This window comes from Engraulis encrasicolus, chromosome 20 (genome assembly GCF_034702125.1).
Source record: "Engraulis encrasicolus isolate BLACKSEA-1 chromosome 20, IST_EnEncr_1.0, whole genome shotgun sequence".
Taxonomy (NCBI): domain Eukaryota; kingdom Metazoa; phylum Chordata; class Actinopteri; order Clupeiformes; family Engraulidae; genus Engraulis; species Engraulis encrasicolus.
The window spans coordinates 40591861-40610822 of NC_085876.1; the positions used below are offsets into that span (position 1 = coordinate 40591861).

Sequence of the window (18962 nt, forward strand, 5' to 3'; positions counted from 1 at the left end):
AGAAAGGAAATACAGAGGACATGACCTCTGTTTTCTCATTGAGTCAATGGTAGTTACGGCCATGGTCGCTAATAGAGCCTGAGCCTACAGGTGCATCGAAGGTCTCTAAGGAGACACCAACATGTCACACTGACAAAAGGGAAACATGGTACGTATATGCCGCGCTTGCTCGCTCGCTCAGATGTCTGCAGAGCCACTGACTGCTTTGGCCGGGCCAGGGACAAAGTCATGTGAAAGGACCCCAAATACAATACATATAGGCTACAATGCGGCCCCATATATGGGCCCCCTGTCTCCCTGGGGCCAGGACAACTGACCCATAGCCTACCCCCTGTTGATTCCCCTGTCTGTCTGTACCTGGTTGTTTAAAGCGGTTTTGCTGAACTCCATAGGCACTGCAACCACACTGCCATTTATTTAGAAATGAGTCCAAAACATGGAAAAGATGAAAGCACTATCCTTAAATAGGGACTTAAAGGGGTCATATCGAAAAGCTGTCTCTCATTAGAAGCTGAAAGTGGACAGATATGGGCCCTATTAAAGGAGAAAACGTTTTTTTTTTGACATTGGGCCCTTCATTTCACATTATTACATCATGTTCCAGTGATCCCTGGTAGTTTTGTGTCATTTGGAGCCCTCCCATATTTTTTCTTTATGATACGCCACCACCCATAACATGTATGGACATCACTGCCGAAAAAATTATGAACAGTTTAGTTTGTGCCTTCAACTCGTTGCCCAAAGGAAGACGTTACTTGGATATGACAAAACCGAATATCTTCGGGAGGGCTCCAAATGACACAAAACTACCACGGGTCACTAGAACATGATGTAATAATGTGAAATCAAGGGCCCAATGTCAAAAAAAAAAAAAAAACGGTTTTCTCCTTTAAGGGGGGTGATGAGGAGGAGGTCAGAGTCAGAGCTTGGGAAAAACGACCAGATAAAAAAGGCCTTTCTGGAGTAGGAGGATTATTTATTCTCCTGCGTCTCCCTGTTGACTGGCCATAATTCTGATTCTACTATTTAACTGCTTTTTCGGTGAGCAGTGCACAGCTCATACACCAACTGCTGAGGCGAAGCATCATCGAGATTGCCAATGTAAAGGGCCAAAGTAGAAGGCCAAGCCCGGGGAAACAAACCAAGAGCATGTCTGTGAAGACTTCAACACATTTTTAAAAAGCAGTGTTCGTTCCACACTTAAGAGAGTGCTCTGAGACCAAATGCACTCTAGAAGACTTTAAATCAACTCTATAAGTGTTGAATTAGCACCACTGCTGTTTCTTTTTTTTTCTTTACTGTGGGCTTCCTTTTGTGTGTGTGCGGCCACATGGTCGTCATGAAAATGACAACGATGCAGAGTGAACTCTGCGTTGTCTTCCTACTGCCGGTCTGTGTGCAGTGCACCCCATCTACGTGTTCGATCACACATTCTCTCCTTTTAACGGTCATCCCTCGTGAAGATAATCTTTTTATCATTAGTCTCACATGCAGCTGCTCAGACGCATTCTGAGAAGTGGCGAGCTATGCATGGGTTTCCCGTTTACAAACATTCCTGTCTGCTCATGACGCACGTGACTGATCCCGCTGCAACCTCTGATGGTTTGGAAACTGCTGTCACTCAAAAATATACTCAAGTGATTGGCGGCTTAGCATCTTGCCCCTCCTCACAGGGCGAATATTTGTAAATGGGAAACCCTGTCTGTAAGAGGTGCAAGCAGGGCTTTGTCTCGGGGCCCTCCCTATTTTGACATTGGAAAGCTGAATGGGGGTCCCTATCAGTGTTTTGCGCTGGGGCCCTGTGTGCAACGGTTCCGCCACTGATTCTGAGGCAACTATTTGGTCTCTTGGATACAATTTCATACAATGTAATGCATTTTTAGATGCGTCCCACGCATCTCTATAAGAGGCTTTGGTGTCCGTCCGTCCCTCCGTCCGTCCGTCCGCCCTCCCGTGATGAGTTTCTGAATTGTGATTCCCTCTTGTGATTCCCTCTTGTGTCCACAAGGTGGCAGTCGCTCAGTGGAGTGGCAGAGCTCAGTTTTGGCCTGGAGCTCATGCGTGCAAACCAAAACGTCTACCATAATGGTTAGCAAACCGGCTACGCAGCTGATTGATTGCATTATCTGACACAACTGCAGAAGCACAGAAGTCTGTATGCATATTCCATCCATGTGTGCCATGAAATAGGAAGGCATGATACATTTGCAGATAGCGTTTCCTATGTACACAACTATGGCCAACAGACCGTGCTCTTTGCCAGTGAGAAAAACATGGCGGCACTTCCTGTTGATTTTCACATGAAAGTTTTGCTTAATTTAAAGTCCCTAAGCGACTATAAATGTTGTGGCTTCCATATATTGATGTAAAAGTGCCCCACGAAGTAATGAAGCACAACAAAGTTACTCCACATTACCATTTTACCACTCGTTTTTCTATGCTAACAGGGTAGCTAATGTAGCATTGTAAATGATCCAGGGAGAAAGGGGGAAATGTTGTGATTTCAGTCCGCCTGAGGCAACGATTTTCGTGGGGAAGATGACCTGCATCTCGGTGGCATTGAACCACGCCCCCGTGCCTTATTTGGCTCGCTCAGCACGTGCGTCCTCAGTCCAATCGCAATGCTTTATTTTCCCCAGACGTTTAATCGCATTTAAGTGAAAGTGCCATACACATCGCAAAATAACTCTTAATCCGATCTATTTAAATCGCATTTATTAAATCGGACTTAAAAACATCATGTACACGTAGCCAATGTCTCATTGATTAGTTTATGGAACTTGCGGTTTGTCTGTTATGGTCCACGAAGACAATATCCACGTGAACACGCAAACGCCTGCAAACCACTGTTTTGACAGAAATACAGTTCACCTGTCGCCTACTCTGTTTTCTTCCCAAAGCGGCATTTAAAAGTATTCCATGAAATCCAACATCAACGTCACTTCAAATAGGTGACAGCATCATGCACACACATGGAATAACACTTCAGTGAGGGGGGGACATAACTGCTCTCATATTAAAGTGAAAAGAGAATTTCACATTTTAGTTTATTTAATGTAGGCCTATGCAAAATTGCAAATAGCCTATTCATTGAAATCTGTCCAGAAAGGGTTGTAATGTTTGCCTGTTTTTTTATGTTTGTAATTATTAAAAAAAAAAAAAAAATCGTGATTAAAAAAAAAATAGCCTAACAAAAATAGAGATTTTATGTTAAAAAAAATGTGAGATGGGATGGACCGATGGCCCCCCTAACCTAAATTCGCCTTAGGTCCCCACATTGCTAAATGTAGTGTAAGGGATTATTTTAAAAAGACAGTAACATGTAATCAGCAATGCATTACAGTTTTTCAGTAACTTGCCCAACACTGTTGAAATCCTATGGTACTTTTTCAAATCCAGGCTTATACAGTACATGGTAGGCTTATTGATAAATTGCCTTGACAGGTTATGAGGAGGCCAAGGGGGCGTTTGGGCAAAAAAGGTTCAGAACGGGCATAGACGGACGCATCTGTTGTCCGCCTGTCGGACTTGTTGTCTTAATGCTTTGCCTTACGCCAGACAAGACACTGAAAAGACGGACGGTCCGTCCTTAAGAAGGACATCTGTCCACCCTACAAGCATCTCTAGATAGATAGTCTAGACCTAACATCACTGTGCCAGACAGTGTGAGTCTGAAGAAAGATAACGATATTTGAACTTTGAAAGACAGCGATCAATAAACATTTTTGCATTTTTGGCAAGGGCAACATTGGCAACATTGTTAATGTCATATAGCACTCACAAAGACTGAGTGTTGTGCAATATCAGAGTGAAAAAATACTGGCTAGAAGTCTAATGGTTGCAGAAGCACCTGTGATGAAATCGTTGAAGTCAGTGAACAGACTTGTACTTGAAATAATAACTAAGTTGCTCTGGAGTGTGTCTCCCAAAGCCATAGGCTACTTAATAAAAGTTAGGACTTGTCTTGGGCCTAACTGACTATCAAATGTTGTTGAAAAACAAGGCTTTAAAGGGACACTGTGTGAGATTTTTAGTTGTTAATTCCCAGAATTCATGTTACCTTTTTCATGAATACTACCACCACCATCAAATTCGAAGTATTCATTAAGACTGGAAAAATAGCACTTTTCATACATGAAAAGGGGGATCTTCTCCATGGTCCGCCACAGAAATAGCAATTTTTAGCAGCAAAAATGACTACTTGGACCATACTAGAAAATATTTGTTTATTACTTAGTAAACTTTCATGTAAAGATCAAATTTGGCAATGGGCAACCCAGTTTCAATGAGCAGCATAGAACTAGTTGCAGTTTTTTGACCATTTCCTGCACAGTGTCCCTTTAGGCCTAAATGAGATATAATGCAATAGCCAGGGATGTATGAAGTAGAAGTACTGTTATGGATGTATTTACAATAGGCCTACTATTATTACTATTTTACATGGTCGCAACTGTGTAATTTACTAATGTTGTAATTACATCCGTAACAGTAGGCTACTTTTACCTCTACCTTACCTTACTCTGCATGTAGCTTAATGTAACATGTTTGCCATTGTTAAACTACTGTTAAAGAATTTGACTGGCCCAACAGTTCCCTCGAAAGAAAAACGTAAAATCAGGTATCAATCATTAACGAATATCAATAAGCCTACTTGCAAGGTGCGATTTGTCGGAAAACCAGAAGGGGGGATATGTTTGAGATTTTAAGCAATATCAATGGAATTACATTAAACTGTGATTAAAATTATGTGTAACAAGTGGTGATATCAAAACCAGAAGGGGGGACAATCCCCCCCATCCCCCCCTACAAATCGCACCCTGCCTACTTGTATCACGCTATCGCTTCTCATCCATTTGACACAGCTAACACACCTCTCTCTTTGAAGCTGGACTACAAACACTTTATTTCAATTTCCATACAATCAGTTCTTCAATGCTGGAAGAATTGCAGATCCACAACCAGAAGCTACTGCCTGAAATCGTAAGTTTGCAGTTTTCATGCAGGAGAATCTGGTGTGTAGGCCTATTCCAAACTCTGCACTGTGCACTGACTTCATGAGGTTGAGTGCATTTTTTGCCTGAGAAAAGTCAAAATTATTATTAATAGGCCTACTGTATTCCCATAGGCCTACACTATGACCAATTCCCAATCTGACCAATCGAACGCAGCCGTAGCTCTTCTGCTGTCTCCACTCCTGCTCCAAAGACGACTTCAGTTATGGGCTATATACTAATAACTAGGGCTGAAGCCCGTTGTGGTGACCTGACATTAACCTTGCAGCATAACAACATCTAGGCTACATGTAAGCTAGGCCTATTGGATTGGAGGCATTGCCTAACAGATTAGTTAAATAAATGTTTTATTATGTGTACATAGGCGGTGCATAGTCTGGTGGTTTTAATTAGGCTGCATAGGCCAATTTACTTTACGAACAATAATTGAGTCAAAAAATAATTTGATCAAAGATGAAAGTAAAGCACTCTAATGGAAATCTCCACGTGTACGCCTTACAGCACTTTGAGCGATGATTGCATAAATTAGTAGGCCTAGGCTATAGCCTAATGGTGTCAAGTAGGATTTTTTTGGGGGGGTCAAAATCCCCAAAGGTAAAGCATGTCAGATGTCCCAAACAACCACACAGTGAAGTGTCCTGTCTGCCCAGTGTCCACTGGTTAAGTTTTTGTTTTGTTTTTTTTAATCTAGATAAACAACACATGGTTCAAATAGCCTAACACGCTAAATTTTGGTCGTAAAACAGTAGAAAAGGGAACATTCAATTCAATTATAAACGTCCCTGCTATAAAAGACAAAAGACACATTTCTATTTCTGTCAAAGAATGGAAAAATAAGGCCTATTCAGGGAAAGCTGCTGGGGAGGTAGTGCAGCGCTGGTCTCCCAGATATCCTTGCGGCACGATAATGACAAAACTTCCCTCATCGGCTTCCGTATGATGTCGTGGCTTATGTGGCGTTTCGGCCAAAGATCAGTGAAAGAGTTAGCAGAAGAGCACACAAGGGTAAATCTCTCACAATCAGCAACATTTTTGGACACACCAAAGTACGTAATACTCAAGGCATCGCACGGAAAGAAATATGAGACGCGCAGGCTTGGGTAAGAAGATTTTTTAACCGTATTAGACTCACTGAACAGACTGTTCTGGTATCCTAGCCAAGTAGCCTAGGCTACAAGGTGGCTGGGATAACTTACTTTCGCGCAGTGTTTACATTTTATTTGGGAACAAATTGATGTTCAATTTCGGTGTATGTGTTAATGGGGAAAAGATGAACATGAGGACTAGCCCAATGGCATTGTTTTGCGAGCCACACAGCTAACGTAGTGACCGCTAGTTCTTTGGCTAGGTTGTTATTTTTAGATATCTTTTGACCTACTGGAACAGCTATTATACGTATTACTTACAAATATGCAAGCTGCTGTTTGATTCGAGCAAAGTGTAGCTAATCAATGCAAGTTATATTTTAAACGCATGCCTAGTCACACCCTCAAACGACTTTGAATAAAATTAAAATCCATCTTAACTCAACATCACAATGTTATCGTCATGTTGCTCCCTAGTCTTCCCTTTCATACAGTATTCTAGGCAGCATCAATGTTGTCAGTGTTCACGACCACTTGGGTAACATTAGGCCTCCCTGATGATGACATGACATTCAATGTATGTTTACAGTAACGGTGTTATTAAAATGATACTATGTCAATATCCATATAGCGGACACATCTCAATTAAACAGTCGTATTGCCATGCTGTAATTTGTGAAGTGAAAGTGAAAGCCCAACTGGGAAACTCCCATTGTCATTACACAACACTACACAGCACAGTCGAACACTGCATACAACGAAATTGCATTGATGCCTTACCCGTGCAAGGGGGTCAGCCCTTACTAGTAACTCGTGATAAGTAGGGCTATGCTACATAGTGTTTTTCTGTAGGCCTACTGGGACAAAACATTGATATCTTTCTCGATATATGCATCATTTGGGTTTGTGTTGCTTTGAAGGCCAATAACTGACATAACTTACTGTTCAAGAAGGCAGAGAATGCGCACACATCAGTGGTACAGGTGCTGGACCAAATAAAATAACTGAAGTAAATAAGAAATGTCTACAACACTGTTAATGCTCCCAGTTGTTTAATGGCACATCTCACTTACTCCACTGACATACTTTATCATTGGTCTTTCCCTAACCCTGATGGTGTTCATTGCATTCCCCTGCCAACAGGTGAAGGACCTCCACAGGGCAACTATGTTGCCAGTGGTTACAGTGTGCACGAGGAAGAGAATGAGCACTTGCAGGAAGGTCTGAGGGCTAAGGTCAACGCATTGAAACATGTAAGTAATTTGGTCAACTACTAATGTAAACAGTAGACTATTACAGTAATTGTAGGGGTGTAAATCACAGCCTCCATGACTGCGATTCGATATGTTATGGGCAGTGGCCAGCGATTCGATTATTTTCGATACTTCCCCCACAATGCGATTCGATTCGATTGGCGGTTGTAGGATTGATGCATAGGATACATATTGATTATTATTTACACCTGCAATATGTCAGCACACATTATTGATGTCATGTCTCCCAACACACCTCTCTTCAGTTGTCCATTGACATTGGAACAGAAGTGAAGTACCAGAACAAGATGTTAACCGACATGGTAAGTTTCCACAGCTAAACATTACACACTTAAATATAATAATTACTCAAAATGTAATATGAAAATGTGTCATTGAGGTGAATGAGCTCTGCCTAATTCCTCCAGGATCTTGCCTGTTTAGGATGCAATTATAAGCTTCTTTTTTATTTGTTGAATGGAATAGAATGTTTATTTGTCATTGCAATAAGTACAATGGTATTGATCAACTCTTGCTTGGATGTTAAGATATTAGAAAAGTGTACGGAAAAATATCTCGCACACATTCACATCCAAGTACATATCCCGGGCAGCCACCCACATCACAGCCATACACATCCACATTCATGCTGCAGGTATAAAACTATAATTTGGTTTAAAAAAATAAATAAATTGCAGTATGGCTGTTGGGTGGATTTTTCGGTCTATTTGCCCTGGTTTTTATGGACCTGTGTCTACTGACAGATGGTTTTATTCAGCATTCCTTTTTGAACATGTTTTCACAATAATATATTGGAAAACCTTTTGAACATGTTTAACCCAGGTGAAAAACCCATATACTTAAAGTGTACTTTTTTTGACCGTACTTAGTACAAAGTGTACTATTTTCGGCGATTTAAAGTGCGCTTCAGTGCACTATTAGTGTGCTGAAGCACTACTAAAGCAGTACTTCAGCACACTTGCAGCACACTGAGGATGCTAAATTGGCACCGCTTTTGGACAACTTTAAGTGCACTACAAGCATACTTTTGAAAGTATGCTCCAAACACGCTTTTCATGCATTCGTATGGCATTAATAGTGTGCTTGAGTACACTTCTATAACATTTTATTGTTACTAGAAGTACAATAAAAGTATATTAACTTCATGCTTCTTTGGACTACATTGGAACATTTTAAGTCTGTAAAAAGTATATCATATTAAGTATTGTAAATATATAACAGGTATGCTTGAAGTATATTTACAGTACACTCCCAAGTACATGAAATAATATAAATGTAATAGTACAATCCATGCTGGTCCTCAGAGCTTGTACATTACACACAGCCACATGTCACAGTAGTGATACAGTATGCATGCCTAGCACAACTGACATTTACAATCATTGCATTGTTACAGAGATTTCAGATACACATTTTAGTTTATTTCATTTTTGTTCCACCTTCCTGCAATTGATCATTTTGAATTGATCATTAATGGTGACCCTTCATTCTCTGTTTGACCAACTAGTTCCAACTTACCTCTCAACATGATGTCATGGGAAGTGTGAGCCTATATATACCAGAACATATACGTGACCATCATAATGACGGTGGGAACATGGTCATTTTTTGTGTACCACTTTAAAATTTTAAAACTCCTACAATAAACGCAGAATATAACAATGAGTAATATTTTCATGCAAACCAAAGATATTCCTTAGAGGTCAATGGCTTTCTGTTTGAGAAATTGAGCTCCAAGAAGTGCATTACATGATGGTACATGCATGATGATGCATGATGGGTAAATGCACTTTGTGTAAGCACACTTTGAATATATTTGGATGAAGCACAATCATGGTGCACTTAGAAAAAGTATACTTCCAATATGTTAAAGTGATTTACTTTAAAGCGCACTATAGAAAATCACACTTCGAAGTCACTTGGGTGAAGTATAATCAAAGTGCACTTAAAAAAGTGCAATTGCAATATGTTATTAAAAAATACACTTTTAGTAAGTTCACTATTAGAACACTATTAGTATATTCCTCTAAATACACTTTAGCCAAACATCTTCTAAGTGCACTTTATGTATGGTTCGCAAAGTGTACTTTCTTTGAGAGCAACTTAATTACATCTAATTTTAAGTACACTTTAAATAAGCATATTGTAAACATACTTTTTCTTAGCACAAAAAGTGTGAGTGCGCTTTTAACATGCTAAGTACACTTCAGCTGTGCTTTTATTGTACTAAATTGAACCACTTTTTCACCTGGGAAAGTAAAAACATATTGCCATCTTTGCCATCTTTCTTTTCTCCCCCTCCCGCAGGACTCTGATTTCGATTCCACGGGAGGGTTGCTCGGGTCCACCATGGGTAGGCTGAAGCTGTTATCCAGGGGCAGTCAAACCAAACTCTTCTGCTACCTGTTACTGTTTGCTCTCTTCGTCTTCACCATCTTGTACTGGGTCATCCGGTTGAGGTGATGTGACGAGACGCCTGACACATATCTCCCCATCTTCCACTCACCACCATCGCCCTGTGCCATATTTTCTCTCTCTGGATCACTTCAAGGATAAAAGCGAGAAAAAGCATGCCGCCAGACTGTCAGCTGTGTTGACACTGTCACAAGAGTGCGTTTTCACCTGTAGAAACTTTTTTTGTTTGTTTGTTTGTTTGTTTTTAAACCAACTGTGCAATGTCGGCTTGTTACTCGTCTGACTCCTGCCAATATGAATAGATGAAACACTGCCCTGTATAGTTTTCCAACTTTTTTTGGAAAGTGGCAGGCTCGGGAGCCTGGGAGGTCCTTTGTGGCACCAGTGTGGTGACGCAGGTTCAGTCACTGACGTTGACAATAACTTGTAGATTTACCACTTTATCCGAGTAAGTGAAGACCCACTTGAATCAAGCTGGCTGGCAAAACGAGTCTTCTAAGAAGTGACCACGTCCTGAGTCAATTTAGCCTTGGTTATTAAAGCACCTATGAAGTCTCGTCAGAGGCCTTGTTGTCGTAATTTGATGAAATCAGCGCAGCGGACATCAGGCTGATTTGATATCAATTAATTGACTGGAAAAAGCAAACCAAAAGCTTTGCATTTAAATACAGAGACGTGATAATTCTGATTCACTGTATATTACGGTAGTCCTGAATATGATTTCAAATATCAAATTGTGTTGTGACTGACCAACATAGCAAGGGGTATGTTAAAGGAAATAAAGTCTTAGTAGTCAAGTGAACAGATAAATGTGCACTCAAACTGATGAGCACAGCTCTTGTTCAACGTGACCAGAGAGTTCGTGTAATTCTTTCATTTTAATGTAATTTGTTCAATGATGAAGTCCTGATTTACAGATTCTCTAGTGCGCTGTCTGGCCATGCCAAACTCCTTTGGTTATGATCACTGTATGGCAGACACACATTAAAGCGACAATGATTTATATTTTATACAAAACTTCATTTCTCAACACCATTGTAGTTGCTAGCCAGTTAGCAGTGTAATCATAACCAATTGCCAACGATGGTTTTGGAAAATGGACCCCTCAGCAACTTGGTTGCTTACCCGCCCCCGCCCTCTGACTCCACTTGAGGCCAATGGTATATCCAGTAGGTCATACATGTTTTTTGTTTGTTTTTAAACACGGTGTTGTGAGGAGGGGCAAGACACTGGCAGCCAACCATGTGAGCTATTTTTTTTTGACCGACAGCGGTTTCCAACAATCAGAGGTTGAGTTGTGCGCAGACAGGGGGGAAACTAAAATTGAGAACCCATGTATAGCTACCGACAGAAGCTACGAGGACTGAACACCTCCCAACCACCTTTACATAAAAAATTCTGTTGCCGTGGCATTTTGCCTGTGGAAAAGCATATTGACAGCTCATTGCTGGAGTTGTAAGAACAGTGCGTGTGCTCTGTTGAAATTTGCTGTAAATTATTAGTTGTAAATAAGAGGAACAGATGACTAAAATAAACATTTTCTGTGTATTACATGGTGTGTTATGGTTTAATTACTTAAGTTTTTTTTTGTTTTGTTTTTTACAAACAATGAATGATCGTGTCAGGCTACAAATTCACAGGAGAGCTGTACAAATTCTCACTATTTCTACATGAAAATTGAGAATCATCCTAATTAATGTATATACAGAGATATTAAAAACATTTTAAGGCACCAAATGTACCACCAGTTAAAAGCATAGTCACATAAGTGCACTTGAGTTGATCATTTTAAAAAGCAGCCAATGCCGTAGTGTGCTATCATTTCCTGGGCAGGGTGTCCATGTACTTGCATATGATGGCCAGCATGACTTCGTCTGCTCCTCCACCAATCGACAGTAATCTGGAATCCCTGGTTTTTAGGGAAAGAAAAAAAATTCTGTGAGATTCTGTAATGAGTCAAATACTGCATATTATTAACAAAAACAAGATGCAAGTCCTAAAAAATGTACGCTAGTAAAAGTGTACTGTATAAAATAGTGTAGTTTCACGCGTCTCTGATGACCATGTCTTCCCCAACATTGTGAATACTATAGCACTGCTACTTCTTCAAGAGGCTTTATGGGAATATGACTTTTTAAAAATTCGGCCAAAAAAAATCTCTTGAATAAAACAAGGTCTATAGAATCAACATATAGTTTAAATGAACCCCCCAGTCATAATGAATACTTAGAATTTGATGGTAGTGGTAAGTATTCATGAAAAAAGGTAACATTAGTGAATGGGCAGCATGAATTCTGGAAATAAACAACTAAAAATCTCACACAGTGTCCCTTTAATTAGTGCACGTGAGAACTTCTGAAAAATGACTCAACAATTACGCAATCAAGCGCTTACTCAGAGGGCCACATCATCATCACTAGGTGTCACTACCGACCCATGACGGCTGCAGACAACGACAGACGTTACACACAAGTGTGTGTGTGTGTGTGTACACATAAGAAGGCAGGAATCTAGAATGTGCTTAGTGTGTATCTGTGTGTTTTGAAGAGTGCAAGTCCCCTGGGGTGAGTTTCTCAAAAGAGAAGTTGTTAGCCTGTTGGCAACTTCGGTAGTTGCCAATGGGAAAATGCATTGAAAACAGCAAAGTAGCTACTGTAGTTAGCAAGTTTGGTTTTGAGAAATTCACCCCTGGTGTCACAAGTAAAAGTAAATCCATTATGCAAGTACACTAAGACATGACATTCTACAATTGTAACATCAGTTACTCCTCTCTACCTAATGAAGTAAATACACTGAATTAGATACCATTTGGAATACAAAATAGAGTAAACACCCTTTAAAAAGTCATCTGTGCTTGGAAATTGCCATGTTCTTTTGACATTTCTGCAAGCATTGCTGGCATATGCACATGCGTACCTTCATGTGTGTGTGTGTCTGTCTGTGTGTGTGTGTGTGTCTACAGGCAAGGTCCCAGGTGACTTGATAGATAGGAGCAGGCATTGCATTCTCATGGATGGCATGCCAGGACAGGCTCACACGCTCACTCATTCACTCACTAGCACAATCTGCTATATACAGTGGTGTAGTCTACTTTTTGGTGGTGGGTATACTGTATACTTGAGCATTTTTTGAAGTTGGTATACTGTATATATTTGTGCTATTCTATATAATGGATCAAACAATTTTGAGTGGGTATACTGAAATCCCTGAAATTTTGAAGTGGGTATACTGCGTATACCTGCGTTCTACGTAGACTACACCACTGGCTATATACACTAAAACCTGACTATCACGTTGTTGTTGTAGCTGATGCCTACCACTTTGGTAGCCTGATTATCATCGACTTTCAAATCTCTTCGAGACTTGGTCTGACCAAGAGCATAACAATTAACATTTCCCAAGCAGCATTTCCCAAATGGCCTCCCTTGGTTTGCTAATGATTGTTTGCTTCCCAATAAAGTGGGAGGAGTTCCCATATTTGCGGGAACTCAGAAAGTACTTGCCTTGCTCTTGACCTGACTGGTAGCAACGCTGAAGCTGTTGCGTCACTAGGAGGGCACGGCCTGGCTACCACTTTGGTTTTCAGAATGTTCTCCTATTAGTGAAGCCAGTGTTTTCCGATATCTCCACTTTAAGTGCGTGTTTTCGAAAAGGGTCATTTCACGTGAAATCAGACACTTTGGGACCCGACCGACACGGATTTCAATCATACTTGGTGTGCCTTTTCAGTAGCAAGGTAGCACCCCAGAACTGCATTGGTTTGAATCTGACACTAATATTAAGGGAGAAACAGACTAGGAAAGGTTCACATGTGAGGGTAGGACACTACACATTCAGCCTTGAATATATCAGTCAGTGTTAGTCACAAAAAGATGCCTGTGGTGTTGTTTGAAAGCTCTTTTCTGGCTCTACATATTACACAATCACCTTGGAATACAACTACTCTCAGAATATGAATTATGATAAATTGAAAAATTAAAAATTGAATATCTAAAAAACTTGTATTTTAAAATGGCCAGTTCCTTGTCCAAACGTAGCCGGCAATGTCATGAGCAGCACCTAAAATGCTGGTGTTCGGTTTGTTATTCATTTCAGAGAGAAGTTGACTCACAAATATGGCATCATACAGACCACTTACTAATGATATGGTAATACCATAGTAGCATCACATGACAAAACAAAAACAAAACAAAAATGGTCAGTGTCCATGGTCCCAGGTTTCAGAACCTAAGGCAGATGTCCATTTATACACACCAAATGATGATATGTGAATGTTTGAACATTCCTTCTCTGTGTACCTGTGCCATCTTCCCTTTACCGTACTTTAAAGAGATAATCAATGGCTACACTCTCATTTTGTACTCTACCAGTGCATTTGAAGCAGCAGCTGTGTCTTTTGTAGATAATGTATAAGTACGTCCCGTTGCAGTTACAGGTTCCACTACCAGAAGCACATCCTGATGATCCATGACAAATCTATCTGGTCTGAAGGGAAAAGTGAAGGATGGAGATGGCCCATGAGGATGCAGGAAGTTCAGTTTCAACTCTCCAGTGCTCGGCATACATTCCTCAGCACATGCTAGCCACCAGTTGCCATCATATACAGCTACAACATACCCTTTGATGCTTGAAAATGTAACACATTCCTTTACTGAGCTCACTCTTTCAACTCTGCCTTCTCTGAATGCTCAAAATGGCCTAACTTCCACTGTGTCCATTGACAATGGGCAGAAGCTGTGTAGTTTTTGAGTACCTGGAATAGTTCTTGTAGATTCAAACCTTTTCAACAGGTTCTCAGCTTCATGATGGTACATCTCTGTTGTGGCAAACTGGCAATGGATGTTCTTGACATTATCCTTGACAAATTCAAACAGTTGGTATGGTGTTACAATTTAATTGTCAATAGGACGTTGCAGACTTGCTCGTGCAGCAAGCCATTTAACTGTCCCTCCAACGCCATCACATGGACCTTTGCCATGTGATGTGGCAAAAAAGTGCCACTCTGCAGGTATGTGAAAATTTGCCTCGTGGTGGCACAAATTTGTTGTGTTTTTAAGGTTCTTATATTGTGCAGCACAGCCATCAGAAAAAATATAGGATCTTCTTTGGACGTTCTGTCATTGATGAAGTGTCACTGAGGAACTGAATTAGGAGCTTCTGAAACAGATGTACAGCAATTGTATCATGAATGTTGCAGTCTGAAATAACAACAAAACAGATTTTTTTTCCCAGTTTCAACTGATCTTGGTAGTAGCATACAAATGGATGGATTGTGGCCTGCACTGGTTGTTCCAGTGAAATGATTGAATAGCATCTTGAATTACAAAACTATAGTTTTAAAAACGTTCCTGGTTCAAGGGAGTCAGTCAAGGATAATGTCAAGAACATCCATTGCCAGTTTGCCACAACAGAGATGTACCATCATGAAGCTGAGAACCTGTTGAAAAGGTTTGAATCTGCAAGAACTATTCCAGGTACTCAAAAACTACACAGCTTCTGCCCATTGTCAATTGACACAGTGGAAGTTAGGCCATTTTGAGCATTCAGAGAAGGCAGAGTTGAAAGAGTGAGCTCAGTAAAGGAATGTGTTACATTTTCAAGCATCAAAGGGTATGTTGTAGCTATATATGATGGCAACTGGTGGCTAGCATGTGCTGAGGAATGTATGCCGAGCACTGGAGAGGTGAAACTGAACTTCCTGCATCCTCATGGACCGTCTCCATCCTTCACTTTTCCCTTCAGACCAGATAGACTTGTCATGGATCATCAGGATGTGCTTCTGGTAGTGGAACCTGTAACTGCAACGGGACGTACTTATACATTATCTACAAAAGACACAGCTGCTGCTTCAAATGCACTGGTAGAGTACAAAATGAGAGTGTAGCCATTGATTATCTCTTTAAAGTACGGTAAAGGGAAGATGGCACAGGTACACAGAGAAGGAATGTTCAAACATTCACATATCATCATTTGGTGTGTATAAATGGACATCTGCCTTAGTTTCTGAAACCTGGGACCATGGACACTGACCATTTTTGTTTTGTTTTTGTTTTGTCATGTGATGCTACTATGGTATTACCATATTATTAGTAAGTGGTCTGTATGATGCCATATATGTGAGTCAAATTCTCTCTGAAATGAATAACAAACCGAACACCAGCATTTTAGGTGCTGCTCATGACATTGCCGGCTACGTTTGGACAAGGAACTGGCCATTTTAAAATACAAGTTTTTTAGATATTCAATTTTTAATTTTTCAATTTATCATAATTCATATTCTGAGAGTAGTTGTATTCCAAGGTGATTGTGTAATATGTAGAGCCAGAAAAGAGCTTTCAAACAACACCACAGGCATCTTTTTGTGACTAACACTGACTGATATATTCAAGGCTGAATGTATAGTGTCCTACCCTCACATGTGAACCTTTCCTAGTCTGTTTCTCCCTTAATATTAGTGTCAGATTCAAACCAATGCAGTTCTGGGGTGCTACCTTGCTACTGAAAAGGCACACCAAGTATGATCGAAATCCGGGTTGGTCGGGTCCCAAAGTGTCTGATTTCACGTGAAATGACCCAGAAGCATATATTTATTTTTGTTAAAATGCACCGAATTAATGTGTATGCGAGGTGAAAATTGATGCATTATTGAGTGTTTTCATATCCACCTTATTAAAAAGTGGAGAAGACGCGCTCACACTATCGCCTTAATAGGCTACTTAACTATTCTTAACTGGGTGCTGAATCCCACAAAAACTTAAATAAATAAATGAAGCGAAGGGCAGCACTCTTCAGATTTCTTCTTTGTTTATTCGCCCACGTTCATTCAAACAAAGAATAAATCTGAAGAGTGCTGTCCTTCGCTTCATTTATTATATATCCACCTTATTACAATGCCCATGGCCGTAACTACCATTGAGGACACAGAGGTCAAGTCCTCTGTATTTTTTTCAGTAATGTAAAATGTATCTATTGATGAAAACCGATATATGATCAACAATGATAAATTCAGTCTATATACGCCACCCCCATGTATCCTCAAGGCAGTGATTTTAAGTTTTTCTTGATACCACAAGATTTCCTGTTTGCTAGTTCCTTTAAGGCTGTCCATAGCCTCTCTGAATGACTTAGCAATGCAACAGCAACTGCTTCCAAAATAGTCATTGCGGGACCCGTGTAACCGTGGATATGTTCCATGTTCAAAAGGCTGCCCTCAGGGAAACGGCTGCGTTCCATAAAATGCAGGACAGAGACTGTGCAAGAGAGTTTTTTTTTCTCAAGCCACCTGCTTTTTAAATTCCTAAGACAACTTTTGAACTTTCATTCCTGACCTTCTTTTCATATTTCTTTTATACATTATTATTTACTATCCACAGCAGAGAGCAGTTTCAGCCGTTATTTCACTGCCAAATTGTGCCAGCACAAGAACGCATGTGGAAAATAATAATCTTTAACCTTGAATCTTGAATAAGGTGGGTATATGGCGCCTTTAGAGCACTTTCGCTTCTGACACAATTCTGACCCCCAAACCCAATTCCACACGAACATAGCATGGATAGTCAATGGGCGGCTCTGACAAAATAGAACTCGCCTCTAATCGCTTGCCGACATCCGTGAATGTCCGTGGGCATCGGCGCCGGTGTGCGGGGTTGTATTGACAACAATGGAATCGAACTTTAGCGGAGCGGTGCTCTGCACTTTGTCGGAGCCGATGTGCGGAGGCCCTTAGTGTGTACGGCGGGGTGTCAGTCACTCACCGGTAGAACCTGCTGACGAGCACGTCGCTGGTGAATCCCATGCCTCCCCAGTACTGCAGGCAGCTGTCCCCCACCTCCCGGGCCAACCGGCCCGCCTTCAGCTTAGCCATGGACGCCAGCTTGGTCACGTCATGGCCCTTGATGTACATGCCTGCGTAGAAACCAACCAGAGAGGAGTGGAAAGTCACACACACAAACAAACGTGTGTAGGACCACATACAGTACACAACAACACACACAAACACGCTCACACACACACACACTTTGAGCTTTTGAGAGTGGAGTTGGTGGTACTTAGCTCTTCATACATTCAAACTGCTTGGCCTCGATTCATTACTGCAATCTATGCTATGCTGTTTTGCTGAATGTGGGAAATTATTATGATAAAATTAAGATAATTATTATTTAATAAATTGTGATTCAGTTTGCAGTAATTCTGTGATTTACTTTACACTGATTTAGCGACACTAATTCAAATTGAGGCCCCCATATTCTCCACACAGCTTAACAAAAGGCTCCTTCACAGTGTAAGACCGATGCGTTCAGAACAGATGTGCTTATTACTCATCTATTCAGTCAGGTACTGTACGTACGTACACCTGAGGCTGCCAGCATGTCATCTGTCTGCCTGCGGTTTCAACAGCGTGATATCACTCACTTGTTTAGGGGGAGCTGAAAGGAATCTGAGTAATGACAATAGTCTTTCCACATAACACCAAATTGCTATCAATAATAAAGCTTGCAGGCCCTACCAAGCCGCAAATGGTAGGGCACTCGTTTGCCATGCGGCCGACCCGGGTTCGATTCCCGGCCCTGGGGCCTAATCTATAAAACTTACTTACGCACAAAAAAGCTCCGCAAGTAACTTTCCACAAACATTTTCAGATGTACTAATACTGACCTAGCATGAAAAAGTGCATGTGTACAAAATTTCATGTGAAATGAGACATACAACAGGAATCAGCAGGAGAACATGTTTATGCATGGACTGATACATTTAAGATTTTCAGGCGCAAATGCCTTTTTTCAGATTTTCACATTATGCAAAGAAATACGGAAGTCTTTGTACATGAGGCCCCTGGTCTTTTGCCGACCCTTCCCCATCTTTCTATACCCACTCACTGTCATAACCGTCACTATCCTGTCAAATAAAGGCAAAAAAAGCCCAAAAAATTATTTAAAGGTACACTGTGCAGGAAATGGTAAAAAAAGGTACTGCAACTATGCTGCTCATTGAAACTGTCTATTGAAGATTGAAAATTGTCTATTGCCAAATTTGATCTTTTCATGAAAGTTTACTAAGTAATAAACTAATATTTTCTATTATGGCCCAAGTACAGTCATTTTTGCAGCTAAAAAATGGCTATTTCCAGAAATTCAAAATGGCGGACCATGGAGAAGATCCCCTTTTCATGTATAAAA

At 40.6% G+C, this 18962-nt stretch overlaps 2 protein-coding genes across 2 annotated transcripts in view; one reads left to right on the top strand and one right to left on the bottom strand.

The window, feature by feature from the left end:
• The first annotated feature begins 5897 nt into the window (after positions 1-5897).
• bet1 (Bet1 golgi vesicular membrane trafficking protein) lies at positions 5898-11337 on the top strand. Its single transcript, XM_063185951.1, has 4 exons — positions 5898-6112; positions 7241-7350; positions 7617-7673; positions 9679-11337. The coding sequence occupies exons 1-4, from the start codon at positions 6094-6096 to the stop codon at positions 9832-9834; spliced, it is 342 nt and encodes a 113-aa protein (XP_063042021.1). The 5' UTR covers positions 5898-6093; the 3' UTR covers positions 9835-11337.
• Positions 11324-18962, bottom strand: part of zgc:85777 (uncharacterized protein LOC405871 homolog) — a 62916-nt gene continuing 55277 nt past the window's right edge. Inside the window, exons 8-9 of the mRNA XM_063185952.1 lie at positions 17541-17691; positions 11324-11695 (exon numbers count right to left, since the gene is read on the bottom strand). Of these exons, the coding sequence (XP_063042022.1) occupies positions 11605-11695; positions 17541-17691 (242 nt within the window). The 3' untranslated portion in view covers positions 11324-11604. The remainder of the gene's footprint in view (positions 11696-17540; positions 17692-18962) is intronic.